The sequence below is a fragment of the Andrographis paniculata genome, unplaced genomic scaffold (assembly GCF_009805555.1).
Source record: "Andrographis paniculata isolate CXL003 unplaced genomic scaffold, ASM980555v1 Contig62END, whole genome shotgun sequence".
NCBI lineage: Eukaryota > Viridiplantae > Streptophyta > Magnoliopsida > Lamiales > Acanthaceae > Andrographis > Andrographis paniculata.
The window spans coordinates 7,974,402-7,990,406 of NW_026137598.1; the positions used below are offsets into that span (position 1 = coordinate 7,974,402).

The 16,005-nt window shown below is 32.1% G+C and overlaps 2 protein-coding genes across 2 annotated transcripts; one reads left to right on the forward strand and one right to left on the reverse strand.

The window, feature by feature from the left end:
- Positions 1-4,614: 4,614 nt before the first annotated feature.
- On the forward strand, positions 4,615-7,264 carry LOC127261418 (probable protein phosphatase 2C 15). The gene is made up of 7 exons (XM_051289775.1): positions 4,615-5,215; positions 5,330-5,655; positions 5,735-5,798; positions 5,879-5,986; positions 6,214-6,339; positions 6,472-6,713; positions 6,801-7,264. Exons 1-7 carry the CDS (start codon positions 5,003-5,005, stop codon positions 7,009-7,011), a joined length of 1,290 nt encoding a protein of 429 aa, XP_051145732.1. The 5' UTR covers positions 4,615-5,002; the 3' UTR covers positions 7,012-7,264.
- A 233-nt stretch (positions 7,265-7,497) lies between these two features.
- On the reverse strand, positions 7,498-12,213 carry LOC127261417 (lysine--tRNA ligase-like). Its single transcript, XM_051289774.1, has 17 exons — positions 12,102-12,213; positions 11,581-11,649; positions 11,275-11,440; positions 11,093-11,186; positions 10,806-10,891; positions 10,271-10,383; positions 10,133-10,195; positions 9,724-9,849; positions 9,336-9,618; positions 9,172-9,268; positions 8,921-9,077; positions 8,635-8,778; positions 8,444-8,512; positions 8,216-8,359; positions 8,042-8,097; positions 7,767-7,801; positions 7,498-7,663 (listed from the first exon to the last, which is right to left on the reverse strand). Exons 1-17 carry the CDS (start codon positions 12,102-12,104, stop codon positions 7,641-7,643), a joined length of 1,728 nt encoding a protein of 575 aa, XP_051145731.1. The 5' UTR covers positions 12,105-12,213; the 3' UTR covers positions 7,498-7,640.
- Between the last annotated feature and the right edge of the window lie 3,792 nt (positions 12,214-16,005).

Here is a 16,005-nt window from a genome sequence, read left to right on the forward strand (position 1 = left end):
AAAAGCACGCAAAAGAGACAGAGGCAATCGATAATAAAAGAAAATATATTTTATTATTAATAATAATTATTATATGTGGAGATAAAAAAAAATAGACAAATATATCGCTGGGAAAGAAAAGTGATGGGAGAATTTTTTCAAAATAAAAAATAAAAGTGAGTGGCTATTACCTATACATCCCAAATTTTCCAATAATAAAAATAAAGATTATAGTGTTACTTTATTTTATTTAATTTTTTATTTTTATTGACGTGTTATTTTATTATGTTCAAAATACACCCCTCTTCCGAAGAGAGGCCTTGCTCATGGCAATGCTTGATCAAAATTTGTAAAAAATAATGATAATAATATAAAAAACATGTGCTCCTTAGGTGTGTTTACCGTGGATTTTAGTTTTTGAATTTGAAATTTTAAATAGTAAAAAATTAAATTTGAATAATTATTTGATATGATATTTTTAGAGAAAAAAAAATCTATTATAATTTTTAAATTTATTTTATTATTAATTTAAATAAAATCAATACATTAATATTTAATTATTACTTTCTATGTATATTTACGTTTTTAGAACAAAATATCATTAGTTTTATTATATTATATATATATATATATTTCCTTCGTCTCATTGAAAGGTTACTATTTTTTATTTTTGTCCGTCCAAAAACAAGGTTATAATTTCCTAATTTAGTAAATGTACTACTTATTTTACATAATAAATATCATTTCAACTTACAATATATTATTTTTATATTACACTAAACTAATAGAGGTATTTTTGTCTTTGTTATTATAATCCAATATAATACTAATATAAAAAAATCTACGTGAAAAAAAAATATCACCATTCTGACGGGACCGAGGGAGTATTATTTTCGATCGGACTCAAATGTTTTAATTTATTCGGATAGAAAAAATATTATTTATTTTTTAAATAATAAAAGTGTTTACTTTTATAAAATGATTGAAAATGAAAATGATATGAATGAAAAATTACATAAAAATATAAAAACAACAAATATAAACAATATATTGATTCTTTTTAATGAAATATGTAGAAAAATATAATATTACCTCCGTTCCACATACGGTGTGTGTGACACTATAGACACAGTATTTTAGGAGGATGTAATTAGTAGATAATTAAAATATATTAGTAAAAATAATTATTTTATAATATAAATAATTATAAATTAAAATTAAAATAACTAATTAATTTAATTAAAATTTTTAAAAAATTTTAAAAATTCAAATAAAATTAAAGTATATAATTAATTAAAAAAAAAAAAAGACATTGTATGTAAGACACAAGGAGTAATATAAAAAAAAAAAAAAAAAAAAAAAAAAAAAAAAAAAACTAATTATGAGTTGATATATATGTTAGAAAAATATGGGCCGACTTCAGTTGGATTAGTCAAGACACCATCGGATTGCGTAGCTGTTTGAGTTCTGACAGAGAAGTAACGTGATTGGTTAACGTGGGATTAGTCAAATGCGAAGCCGGTGCGATTTCGACACGTGTATGGCTAGATTTGAATAAGAAATTCCTTTGTTTATCTTATCTGAATGACGGGGCGTGGCGTCCCCAGCACCGAGGCGATGAGGGTCGCGTGGAGCCACGCGACTTACGACACGTTTGCCCATTTATTATTGTCTGAATATGTCCTCCGAGTCACGCTCTCCAAGGAGCGTGGGTCTCACTCTCGTAAGCGTACACCAACTAACTATGAATTATGATAGCATATTTATTAAGATTTTTATTTTATTAAATATCGTTTTGGTACCACTTTCATATTTTAATTGTCCGATCGAAATATGCTTTTATTATTAATTACTATAATTTTTAATTAGGTTGTTTGTAATAATGTCCAAGCATAGCTTTAATGCCTTGCACATGCTAATTACTTAAAAGAATTCTTTCCCTTTCTTTTTTTTTTTTTTTTTGGGTAAAGAAAAAAAGAAAAAAAAAAAAAAACCCTTTTTGAGTGATCCAATATCAGACAAGGGAACAAAATCTACACTGCGTAATTATATACTATAAAATTTATTACAATGTTGCATTGGAATTTTTTTGTTTATGCAATTCTCATTTTTATTTTTTGTAAATATAAATTGTTTTCTATTATAAGATGTCACACTAAATAATGTATTTAAATTAATATACAAAATCTAATCTGCCTATATTTTCATACAAAAAAAAAATACTCCAGTACTTTTCTTCATATATACAAACACATATTACATGCCAATTCCGGTTTTTTATAGAAAACTTTGAGAATAGAGCAAGTTTGAATAAATAAATATAGAAATAATAAATGAATATGATTTTTTTTAAAAAAAAAATATTTTTAATAAATAATATAGACGTTTTAAATTTGTCTATATATATGAATAAGCCTTAGAATTTTGAAAACATTTCAAATTGCATGTTATTAGTTCATTCACGTAAAAGGTCACGTAACCTTCAATTTATTATATGTCACTTGTTAAAATATATTTAAAAATAATATATTATATTTATAATAGTTATTTTATTTAAAAGATTTGTACGATTTTTATATCACAATAAATTAGATTCATATTTTTATTCTGACTAACAAATTTCATTAAATCCTACAAGTCAGTCAGACATAGTTGAGTTCAATGATAAGTTGATAACTAGCGGGCAAAAAAAAAAGAAAAAAAAAAGGCATTAATTAATTTGGCAGGAAATTAGGCAGTATTTAGTTTAATTCAGGTAGACCGTAATTAATGCATCGGATAAGTACATACTTCACTTTGATTTAAAATAGTTGTAATAAATTGTCAATACTAATATAAATTCTGAAAATTGACATCAAAAGACGAGTAGAGACGGTTCACCTATTTTAAGTAAATGTGTGTTTTTTAACACAAATCTTTTAAATTTTATTATTTGACTTTATACTTTACAAAAATATATATATATATATTTTTTTTATAAAATATTATTTTAATATAAAATCTAATAAAATATTTTCAAACCAAACGAAAGAAATAGTAGTTCCTATTAATAAAAATAAATAAATCTAAACTACATCAAAATAATAATTAATCATATAATATTTTACATATAAATTTAATAATTAGCCTCTTTTCTTAAGAAATATTTTACTATTTTCTTAATAAATTATATTAAATTGTAGGAAAATAATTACATTAGGCTTTAATATTTCACATGTTATATAATATATGTTTATTTATTTATATATTTTATGTTGGTTAAAAAGTACCTGCATTCCTTTTTATGGTAAAAATGTGCGTGTTGTGTGTTTCGTAGTCATTTTAAAAGGCCCAAATATGCAGAACCGGCCCAAAACCTGTCATTTTAAAAGGCCCGATTATGCAGAACCGGCCCGATTATGAATTTAGTGTTTGGCAAAAAATTACTTTTGTCGAGGAGTTTTTGAAAGTTTCAAAATTTTTGAAGAATTTTGCAAAATAAATTATATAAATAAAATATAAATTCTTAATTTATATTTTTAAATAAATATAATTATTTAAAATAATATGAATAAATAATAATAAACCTAAAAAACTTTGGAGATAAACGAGCCTAAAGCAATAAAACAGTGTTTGACCATAACTGATCAAAGTCAAGCTCATTTCAGACGATGAAAATCACCATTCAAAAATCACTACTACTCTTCAAAACCTCTAATTTGTCCAATCTATAATCGCACCAATAATAATAATAATATAATAATAATAAGACTGCGTGTGATTAGGAAGGGAATTTTGCGACGATGTTGGAGAGTTGTGAGAGAAATGTGGTGGTGCCGGTGGAAGAGGTCGCCGGAGATGGCGGAAGCGCCGCCGAGGAGGGGGTTTGTCCTGAATTGGACAACCAGTGGATGTAATGTAAATATGTAATGAAAGTGAGACAAGCTAAGTGGTGGCCGTTGTGGATTTAATTACAGCAGTTATCATTTCAGGTGCTTCTATCTGCCATGACAGGCCTGGTAGTGGTAATGGCTGCTCTAGAAATCATTGAATTTGGAGTTTTCAATTCTTGCAATTACTGTATTTCCCTTTGATTTTCTTTTATTGCGTGTCAATTAATCTGATAGTCTGACATTAATTATTGCAAGGGAATCAAGAATGTCTACTTCTCAACAATATGCCAAAACAGCATCAGCTCCAAGCCTGACATGGAACTCCGCAGCTCATCTTCCTTCGAGTTCGCAACGGTCAGAAATCCCAAGTAGCTTTACCACGCTGTAATTTTAAAAATCCTGTCCTTTTTTTTTTTTTTTTTACAAATTTATCGATAGTAAATTCGTTAAGAGGAAAAAAAGAAAAAAGAATAAGTTTAGCCACAGCTAAGAAAAATAAATGAAGAATCTTAGTTAGGCTGTCGTCGATCTGTACCACATTATAAGAATAATAATAATAAAATTTACTGGAGTGATTATTAGTAGTATGATGAAAGAATGTTTGTTTTGTGCATCAAATTAAAACACAACTTGTCTGTGGATGATGATTGGGACCTTACAGCTGATTCGCTGTCATGAATCCGCGTTTGGTTTATATTTGCGTGTGGAATTTTCCCCAATCTTAATAATATTATTATTATATTCCTCTTCCCCTTTTAATTTTCTGGTTTCTTTTCTTGCAAGTCGCCATCAGATCTGCAATTTGGAGGGAGGAAGGGAGTGATGGCAAACGCAAATCCACAATACACCGAATCCGTGTCACAAATTTTCGAGAGGTAATCAAATCAAATCAATCCCATATTCCAATTCCCTATTTTTCCTGTCCGAATCTTATCTCTTCCTCTCGAAACCCTCTTCTCCATTCGTCGTCTTCATCTTCTTACAATTTGTTTTTTAGGGTTAGAACCCTTTGAACAACCTTGTGGGTGTTTCTGTTCTTGAAACTCTTCTGGGGATTTGTCTGAAATTACTAAATCTTGTGTGGATTTGTAATAAAACATGAGTGAGTGAGAGAGAGAGATCAGAGGAGTTAAAAAATCTTAGCCATAGAAATGGGGTCGAGGGAGGAGAGGCATATGAACAATCCAAACCTTGTCCCCTTGGCAGCATTGATAAGTCAGGAAATGAAAAATGAGAAAATGGAAAAACCGACAGTTAGATTCGGGTCTGCAGCACAGTCGAGGAAAGGCGAAGATTACTTTCTAACGAAAACTGATTGCCACAGAGTTCCTGGAAATCCATCCACATCATTCTCTGTTTTCGGGGTACACAATAATGTTCTTTTTCTTTAAATGCAGTCTGAAAACATATCCAATCATACAACAACCTGTCTTTCATAACACAATCTTAACTAATTCCATATTGTTCTGTTCTTGCAGATATTCGACGGCCACAACGGCAATGCCGCAGCCATCTTCTCACGTGATCATTTGCTGAACTATGTCTTGGGCGCCATTCCTCGCGGCCTCGCCCGCGAGGAATGGGTCCAAGCATTGCCCCGAGCTCTCGTAGCCGGCTTCGTAAAAACAGACAAAGAATTTCAGAGCAAAGGGAAGACATCAGGGACAACGGCAACATTCGTGATCGTTGAAGGATGGACGGTCACCGTCGCGTGCGTCGGAGATTCGCGGTGCGTGCTCGACTCGCAGGGCGCCAGCGTCTCCGATTTGACCGTCGATCATAGGCTCGAAGAGAATGCCGAGGAGTGAGAGTTGTTATTTATTGCACTTTACGTTGTACCTTTGTCAGAATGGAGTGATTAATGTTGTGGTTGTGGATTGTAGACGAGAACGTGTAACGGCTAGCGGAGGTGAAGTCGGGAGGCTTAGCATTTTTGGCGGGACTGAGGTATGAAATGATTGTATAGCTTTCTTGAATTTTGTCATGTAGTTTCGAATTCGATTGGATCATGTTAGATTTCGATGAAGGTTGGTCCTCTAAGGTGTTGGCCGGGTGGTTTGTGTCTGTCCCGATCCATTGGGGACAATGATGTCGGAGAATTCATCGTTCCAGTACCATACGTCAAGCAAGTGAAGGTATACGAACACATGCTCCCTTAGTTCCAATACAATAGTCTTGTTTACTGTTTTTTTCCGTCCCAAAGTAATAGTCCTATTTCCATAATACTCATATCACAATAAATTCCGTATTCAAAACAACCAAGACTATAGTTTTTGGACGGAGGGAGTATATGTATGTATGTATATTTATCGTTATCTTGATTTCGACTCGGATTAGTTGACGTTTTCGTGCTTTTGAAAAGCTATCGAATGCCGGTGGGAGGTTAATAATTGCATCGGACGGAATATGGGATGCGTTGTCGTCGGAACTCGCTGCGAAATCGTGCCGTGGATTGCCAGCCGAGCTTGCCGCAAAGCTAGTAGTCAAGGTAGTAACATTTTTTCTAGTCGACATGGTGAATTTAGACCGTATATTGTTAAATGATCATTTCACTTAAAAATTTAAAATTGAAATGATTCGTATTAATTATTTAGTTATATATATTACGGGTAATTTATAGGAAGCGCTGAGAACGCGGGGACTGAAGGACGACACAACATGCGTCGTCGTGGACATAATCCCTCCAAACAACACCGAATCGCTGGGTTCGCCTCCGCCAAAGAAATACAGCAAACTCCAAACGTTGCTGTTTCGGAAGAAATGCCCCTGCAAATCTGGTGCCGGGAAATTGACGAAGAAGCTGTCTGCCGTGGGGATCGTGGAGGAATTGTTCGAGGAAGGATCGGCAATGCTTGCTGAAAGGTTCGTATCATATCGTCGCGCGCGCGCATGTTATCTATATATATATTGGGGTTGTGTTCGATGATCATTTTGTGATTCGACATGCAGGCTGGGGAAAGGGAAAGACGAATGGAGCGGCGTATTCATATGCGCCGTATGCCAGGCTGATCTAGCGCCGAATGAAGGGATATCGGTCCATGCGGGTTCGATATTTTCGATGAGCTCGAAGCCATGGGAGGGCCCTTTTCTCTGTGGCGATTGTCGGAACAAGAAGGACGCCATGGAAGGGAAGCGTCCGAGCCGAGTTAAAGTGCCTTAAGACAAAGGCTATAATATGAAACCACTCTGTTGTTGCTTTCATTACAGATATATATATATATATATATACATATGAATGTATAAAATGTATGGTTTGTGCCATGATTTGATGATGAGACGAGAGTGCAATGTTAGGGAGTGATTGATTCTTTGATGTAAACACTGCATTGTTTATAGTTCTTTGTTAAATCTCCAACTAAAGGTAGATAGATATTAACATGATCATACGAAATGATTAATTATTTGATTTATTTCTTCTTAAAAGTCCATTGTCACCTCTCTTCTCTCTTCCCTATTTCATGTTTTAAAATTAAAAAAAATGGCCAAAATATATGGGTTAATGACTAACAAAATAATTGCAACACGCCCGTGTTCTACACAAACAACACGGGCGTGTTTGCTGCAATCTCACATCACCCAGTATGTTTCACTGTGAACATTAGGATGGATAAAATATATTGATTCTGAGAGACAACTGGCCAATCCATTCAATAATATAAATTAGATTTGTTTATGTTGGAATTGGATAGACAAAAATATATGATCTGTGCCTAGTTGTCCGAAGGTGAGAGAAACAATAAATATCTTGGACACAAATAAGTGAAGTTTATAGGGTGGTCTTTCTCCTTGTTACAGTACGGTCTTTTCAAGCTCTGCACATAGTAATATAGTAAAACCACATTATTACTAGCAAAAAAATGCAAAAATGAAGTTGCATAAAGCACTATTCATACTTCATAGTATATTATCTCTCACCTTTGGTGGGAGGTTCCTCCTGAGCTTTCTTGTTGCTGGCAAAGGAATTGATAACATTGGATAGATGTTAGATTTTAATGATAATAAATTCTAATATATTTGACAATATGGTTGTTGGATGAGATGCAATCGTATTTCTTGACTTTCTGATGGAATCAACTTGAAAGAAATTAAATAGGGATGCAACAAATTCCATTACATTGATCTCAGTAATCAAATAAATCCATAGCCATCAAAGAAATAGCAAATAATGGGAATGCAAGAAATGGCCATACCTTTCCTTGGTTGAAGGTTCGTCTTGGGGTTTCATTGCAGGGAAAAGCAAGACTTCCTGTACAGCAAGGAATGTTAGAATTAAATGCTGGAATGAATGTTAGATGTGCCACCGGCTACCCCGGATATTTTAAAAACTTGGGCTTCTTATATCAAAACAAAGTTTCTGAGGTAACCTTAATGTTCTGTGAATCAGTCAACAGCATTGTCAATCGATCAACGCCCAGCCCCCAGCCACCAGTTGGAGGAAGACCATATTCAAGAGCAGTACAAAATGTTTCATCCAGGGCCATTGCTTCATCATCACCAGATTGTCGGTCCTATTTCCAGTGCATAAACACATTAAGCATACATTTTCACAATGTTATGGTATAATATCTCTAGGTTTTGTTATCATATCATACCTTCAGTTGGTCGGAAAAACGCTGGCGTTGTACAACAGGGTCATTCAACTCGGTGTAGGCGTTGCAAAGCTATAAAGATGGATTAAATAGAAAAGCAATGATCAGTTCATCCAGAGAGAATCATTGTTGAAGAATTTGAGAACCAAGCAAATGAAATAATAATGATAATAATAATTCAAATAATCGTTTACTTCATGCTTGTTGATAAATAGCTCAAATCGTTCTGTTAGGCCAGGCTTGGATCGATGCCACTTGGCTAGTGGACTCATGATCTCTGGATGGTTGATGATGAAAGCAGGGTTTGTGCATGTCTCCTCAAGAAAGTGTCCAACAAGCTGTCATCAGGAATATTATATTTTATATATATATATATATGTTAAGGTAAGAAACAAGCAACCATGTCATCTCTGCAATCACAAACAAATTGCTCTTCGAAAAAAATATAATAATAAAAATAGAGGCACACAGTTATCTTACTTTATCTAACAATCTGGCAGTTGTTTGAGGAGGCGGGCATTTGATATCAAATTTGGAACATGCAGCAGCCAAATATTTATTGGCTTCTTCACTGGCAAGGTCCTTAGGTATGCTAAGATTTGCAATCTTCTCTAACTCATCTATCATATCAATTCGCCTGCAAAGGTACAAAGTGACCCAAACTCTTGAATTCGCTGTCACAGAAGTATAGACTGAAAAGGTCAATGAGTAGTATGCAAGAGCGCAGGAACCTGAAGGGAGGAGTGAAGTCAATCTCAATAGGATCATGATCTGCGCCATTGGCATGATATTTAATTTTATAGCCACCAGTAAGTTCCTTCACCATTCCTGTCAGCATGGAATTCATTAGAATATATTTCACTAGAAGGGGTAAATTTAAGTTTTAGAAACCAACCACTAAGCATATCTTCAGTGAGTTTCATCAGGTCATTGTAGTCGGCATATGCCATATAGAATTCGCAAGTGGTAAACTCGGGGTTGTGAGTTAGATCAATTCCTTCATTCCTAAACTGTTTCCCAATTTCATAGACACGGTCTAAGCCACCAACCACCAATTCCTTGAGATAGAGTTCTGGAGCAATGCGCATGTAAAGTCTCATATTTAATTCATTATGATGGGTAACAAATGGCCGAGCTGCAGCTCCCCCTGGAATCATGTTCATCATCGGAGTTTCAACCTTACAAGAAAAAACATACACAGAGTGGAAAAGAACCAGGAAAAAGGTTAGGGACTTCCTTCTGGATAAACAAATGATTTCAAGAGATTTAGAGCTCATGCATACCTCCAAAAATTCAAGCTTGTCAAGAAAATGCCTGATGTAAGAAATAACTTTTGATCTGGTCCTGAATATTTCCCGGACCTCCGAGTTCAGCATCAAATCCAAATATCGCTGCCTATAGCGTGTTTCCTATCATGAAACATCTTCCACTATCAATATAAAAAGTTTCAACTACAGAGAAAGAATATGGATGCAAGCTTGAATACAAGCTCTCTCACACGATGTCATGGACACAATTTCAAAGTTCCATCCATCTCTAGCACAAGGTAAATTTGAAAAAAAAAAATCACCATCCATGGGTAACATGTAAATGCATGATACGTAGAACCACAGTGCAAACATTTATATCAAATCAAATGCACTGGTTCTTACTGTGAAGGAAATCAAACAATTGATGGAGGCTGTGTCATACCTGATCTTTCAATATATAGGACTCTAGATTCCTTCCGCTTCCCGGAGCCCAAACTTCATTTACCTTCCAAAAGTAATTAGAAGTGAATAAAAAGAGCAAATTTTGCCAGTTTGTGCTAACAAACAAAACCTAACTCACCTTCACATTTTCTGATCCTGGGCCAATTTTCTGCCGTGGCATCATGTGAAGACAGTGGGATAGCACTACAAATGTCTTTGGAAATATACTAAGCTCCCCACGCTTACTTTTACCTACCAAAATAAAGAATTCTCAGAAACAAATTCAACCAAGAGGCCAATTTTCCAATATAAGCAAATATGACTTCAGTGTGGGATGATCAAATGTACGACAACTTGAAAGCAAAGAGACAAGATCATAGAAAATTTAAAATCAAGAACAAAGTCATGACACCTTGCCCAAAACCATTATGTATTTATTTCTGAAAGTTCTAATTCGCAGGCCAAGCAATCAAGCATGAAAAATACACTCACATACTTTCATTAAGGGAAAGCACAAGGTTTCGATACCTATTTTTTATCACAAGAGTTATGACTTCAAATTTCTCTGAGAACTTACCCATTCGACATCATATTTAAAGGGTAATGCAATTCTAATCACATCTCATCAAAACACACATACAAACATATATACATTATAAAACACAGAAGTGAACCTGGGAACCCAATGATTCCAACAATGTCTCCCCGCTTCACTGAAGAATGAAATGCAGTGAATTCCTCTTCCCCGAGATCTGATTTCCTACACAAACACCCATAAAATTGTTTCATGGTTACAAAGCATGATAATTCAAGAAAGCACAACACACACACACTAAAGAATAGATTAGTCCCCTCAAGAGTTATCTAGCCCCTAGCAATATTACTGACATGCAATGCAAATTGTTCAAATATTATATTTAAGCTTCCAGGTAGTCTCGGCAAGATCAGTGGCATAAATCACCTTGCATCAGCCATAACTTGAACTTTAGCACCACCACCATGCAGATCGTAGAAGAACAGCTTTGATGATGATGATCGTTTGTTCATGAGCCGACCTGCCAAAAGGAAATATCACCATTAACAAACATTGTCTGAGAGTCTGAGACACTACAAAATATAAATCATAGTTATATTCTCCAGTACCAGCTATTCTTTCTTCGACATCTTCAAGATGATCCCCACTGTTTAAACTTTCATATTGCTTTACATATTCTGGAATTGTCAACTTAGCTTCAAATTTGTGGGGATAAGGATTATTTCCAGCTTCCTTCTGAGTGGCAAGAGCCCTTAGCCTGTTTTCATAGTATTGCTGCAGGTAAACCGTAGCATTCAATTAAACAATCCAAACAGATAGAAGAGAGAAAAATAATCATCTTTCAAGCGGGTGTATAATAAGAATAGTAACAAATAGCTCATCTGATGAAAAAAGGTAGAACTTGATAGTCATACCGTTGGATCCATGCCCTCATCTTCTGCAGCAGCAGATTTCTTTGCCTGTGCCCTTTGCTTTGCAGAGGCCTGAAACAAACACCATTACAATTGTGTGAAATTTCCATATATTCGGGAAGCCACCGAATAGTCTTCTATATCATATGCTAAACAAGCCACAATCGATTGAACTATCATATCCAATTTCCACCAGAATAGAGCTCTCAACACTAGATGAAAAAAATCCGAACCATTAAATGCTCTAAATTACAACAGATGATCGCATAACCCCGCTAAACCCCTCACCAATAACTAAACCTGGAAATCCCATCAGCTAACTCTAACAACTAACAAGAAATAGAAACTCTCAATTAGTAAACATAAACGAAAATCTTGACATCATTTCAGAGTCTACGCAACATAGTACCAACGCAGACAGAGTTTCATTATTTGCATCTCAAATAATCAATTGAAACGAACTTATTCAACAGAAAAACAAACTAATTCTAGAGATGATGTACGTCTGAAATTAAAAGGCGCACCATTTCTGGAAAATGATGTTCGCTGCTGATGAAAAATTCGTATGCGCTGCCCTAATCCCCAACGGTGGTTCCCTGCAGCAGTAAAACCCTAGACCCTCAAAAAGTCCTCAACATGTATTAGAAATTAAACTAATTTAAAAAGAAAATTAAAATAAAAAATGAACAAATGGGCTTGGGACAGTACATTGGGCCCATAAGATTTTAAGCAATTTTGGTATATTAAAAAAAAAGTCAGACTAAATTTAATTGGGCCTTAATGGGCTATAAAAGTACAGTTTATTTCGGGCTTGTGCAGCCCAATAGCCGCTATTTTATGTTCTAAAAGTAACATACATAAAAAAAAAAAAAAAAAAAAAAAAAACTCGTTAATATTTTATTAAAACTCCAAACGAAAAAAGGTCGATAAATAACATAAATCAAATATAAATAAATAAATCAAACCTAAACGTCAAATTCTCCAACAACATAAATTAATATTAGCATTTTAAACCATTAAAAATTAATAAAAAAATAAAAAGGAAAAAATCTGTGTCTGTGTATGTTTTATAAACACAAACTTTAGTGCCCACTAATCACTTTCCATGGCAGTCCGGATGAATCCAAGCCGTCCACTCTGTGGGGCCGTGACAACGGACGGAGTTGATCGGTCCGGTGGTGGGGTCCCGGGACCTAGAAGAAATAATTATGCAAAGTCCTCCGACAGGAAGTACAAAAGCCATAATTTGGACACACTGTCTTGTTTTAAACACAAAACAAATTCATATCTAATCTCAGTTTATATTCTCTTGTCTTTTTTGACCAAATGATTATAGACTTAGGCTTTTTCCTGCTGCAATTTCGATGTCTCATTTTATTTTTAAGTAAAGGTAACTATCATTAGAGCGGTTAAACCAACCTATTCCTTTGTGAATTCAATTCGGTTCAGCTCGATTCGGCTTAGTTAAAGCTCGTTCGTAAATATTAACGAGTTAAACCGAACAATATAAATAGGCTCATTTGGTTAGCAAACGAATCCGAATTTTGTTCGCGAACGTTCGTTTAAATAATATATTTATTATAAATATTATATATACATATAAAATTATAATTTATAAATAAATAAAATATTGATTTAAAATATGTAAATAAAATAATTTTAAAATTTTTTTATAATTTATATATAACTTTTAAAAAATAAGACAAACGAGAACTCGAACGAGTTTAATCGAGCCTAAACGAGCCGAATACGAACACGAGCTCAAACAACAAAAAATTCTTAATGAGGCGAGCTCGAACACTACGAACAAGCTCGAAAGCTTAACGAACGAGCCCGAGCCTTGTTCGCGAACATTAACGAACACTTAAAATTTGGCTCGGTTCGGCTTGACTCGAATCGTTAACAGCTCTAACTATGATGTCAAATTAAGGCTCCGTTTACAACATTTAAAATTTCACAAATATTTATGTTTTTGGAAATTTAGAATTTTAAAAAATAATAAAAATTAAATAAAAGCCTGAATATTTAATGTAGTATTTTATATATATATTTAAAATTTCACAAATATTTATGTTTTTGGAAATTTAGAATTTTAAAAAATAATAAAAATTAAATAAAAGCCTGAATATTTAATGTAGTATTTTATATATATTAAAAAAAAAAATTATATATGATTTTTTTGAAAAATATCACTATAAAATAAAAATAAAAATGCGTTATTTAAAAATAAAAATAAAAATAAAAAGGTATATGTGAGAGTAAATAAGACCAATATATCTCATCCCACGTTAAAAGTAACCTACCCATTACAGCCTTTTTTGCTTCTGATTTTACAATTTCCTATGCAACTAAAGACAATTTTGCATGTTTATTATTATGCCCTTTTATTAATTAATTATAAAATTCCATGATTTTGAAACACTTTTTTGTGGTTTAAATTAACAATTAATTACTAAAGTATATTTATTTTGAATTGATTTAATTTTTGTATATATTGCAATGATTAAAATAATGAGTCTTCTTTTATAAAAAAAAGAGGAAAAAAAATCAGTAACAAAAATGTAATATAGTAAATAATTACTTCTTTAAAATTAGGAGACATGAAAAGATGGACACTTTATTCGTGGGACAAGGGGAGCCTCTTCAGGAACTTCCACTCATACAATAATATTATAATTATTCACTTTTTTTTTTTTACATTTATTAAATAACAATATTATTTATATTTACTAATATTTAATATAAATACATCCATTCATTGTTAGTAGTTTTTTTTTAGTATTTTAATTTGATATATATATTTTTATATGAAATATAACAAATCATGACCATAATATAAAAAAATATATATTTTATATTAAATTATTAAATTTTATAAAAAAAATATAATATAAATATTATGTATATTGAGAATAATATTGGCAAATAGAATAGTTTCGAGAAGCACATATTTATTAATATATTAGATTGTTCATGTTAATTAATTTAGTTAATTAAATGTAATAATAAAATATTCTTAGCTTTTATCTAAAATTATTAATGTACAATTATTTTATTTTATCATATACTCTAGTATTCGTTATACTTTAATACTATCTCCGTTCCATAAAGAAATATTCATTTGTTTTTTGTACGTAGTTTTAGAAATATTAGTATTATATTGAGATATAGTAGGAATAAAATAGAAATGACTAAAATAACCTTATTAGTACGTGTAATATAAAGGTAATGACATTAGTGTAATATATTGTAAGTTGTAAGGGTATTTGTAATGTTAGGTAGATAGTACAATTACCAAAAAAGGAAATGAATACTTTGTTATGAGACGAACTAAGATGAAAAAAATGGATACTTTGTTATGGGGCGAAGGGAATATATATTTTTATTCAATATACTCTTATGTTCTTTCTCATGAATTTAAACACCGTCAAACACGTCATAAGGCTGCATGCATGTTATTGCATTAATTTCTCCACGTGAATATAATAAATTCAATTGACGTTTATTGTTATGTCTTAATTCTTATTACACACTCTCAAATTAATTTTTGTATTGTTTATTAATTAATTAATTAATATATATATATATTTATTTATTTAGTCCATAAATGTATTCCCTTCGTGTCCACTGTAAGTGTGCTAATTTTTTGTAGACATATCAAGAAAATATTATTATATAAATTAAACATGACATTTAATAAATGTAATATTATATTAGTTGAAAAAAAATATTGATTGCAACATAAAGTGAGTATATTGTATGAAAATAATAAGCTAGGTGAGCCAACAAATTTTTAAAATAAAATTGATGAAAATAATTAAGTTAGTAAATGATATTGCAATATTTAAAATAAGTACAAAATTAAATGATACTATAAATTAATAAGTTTGTACGAGTATTTTTGTTATAAATAACAAAAAATATATTTTTTATATGAGAAAAAAAATAAAAATAAAAACATATATTCAGCTACGACCCACCCCACCTCCTCAACGGTCGTATATTTCACATAACCATAATGAATTACTATGATAAAGATATTTCCTTGTCGCTTACGGCTTACCGTTTGCCGTTGCCATTTGTACAGGTAGGACAAGATTACCCTTTGTCGTGGTACATTTTGCCCATGTTGTACATTTAATATTATTTTTAATTTTGAAAATATAAAAAAAAAAACTAAAAAAAAAAAAAATCAAACTCAGTGTACTGAATAATATTTCCCCAATAAATTATGCACTTTTTTTAGCAATAAATTGAGAAAATGCCGGAGAAGGGACCAGAGGACCACCGCATAAAGCCGTGGGGCCTACTGTGGTCCACGGCCGGATCCACCGCCGCTTTGTAAATATTTATGATATTTTTAAGATTTGTATTTTATTTTGATTTAAACATTACTTTTAAATTATAATATAAATAATTGGAACGTAG

What these genes read in the sequence shown, in the direction of transcription:
- LOC127261418 (XM_051289775.1), top strand. Translation starts at nt 5,003, where the DNA reads ATGGGGTCGAGGGAGGAGAGGCATATGAACAATCCAAACCTTGTCCCC. An exon ending in GCATTTTTGGCGGGACTGAG is followed by an intron (nt 5,799 to 5,878) that starts GTATGAAATGAT and finishes ATTTCGATGAAG; the next exon opens with GTTGGTCCTCTAAGGTGTTG. An exon ending in TCGGCAATGCTTGCTGAAAG is followed by an intron (nt 6,714 to 6,800) that starts GTTCGTATCATA and finishes TTCGACATGCAG; the next exon opens with GCTGGGGAAAGGGAAAGACG.
- LOC127261417 (XM_051289774.1), bottom strand. An exon ending in CAGGATCAGAAAATGTGAAG is followed by an intron (nt 10,196 to 10,270) that starts GTGAGTTAGGTT and finishes TACTTTTGGAAG; the next exon opens with GTAAATGAAGTTTGGGCTCC. An exon ending in CTGATTCACAGAACATTAAG is followed by an intron (nt 8,098 to 8,215) that starts GTTACCTCAGAA and finishes CTTGCTGTACAG; the next exon opens with GAAGTCTTGCTTTTCCCTGC.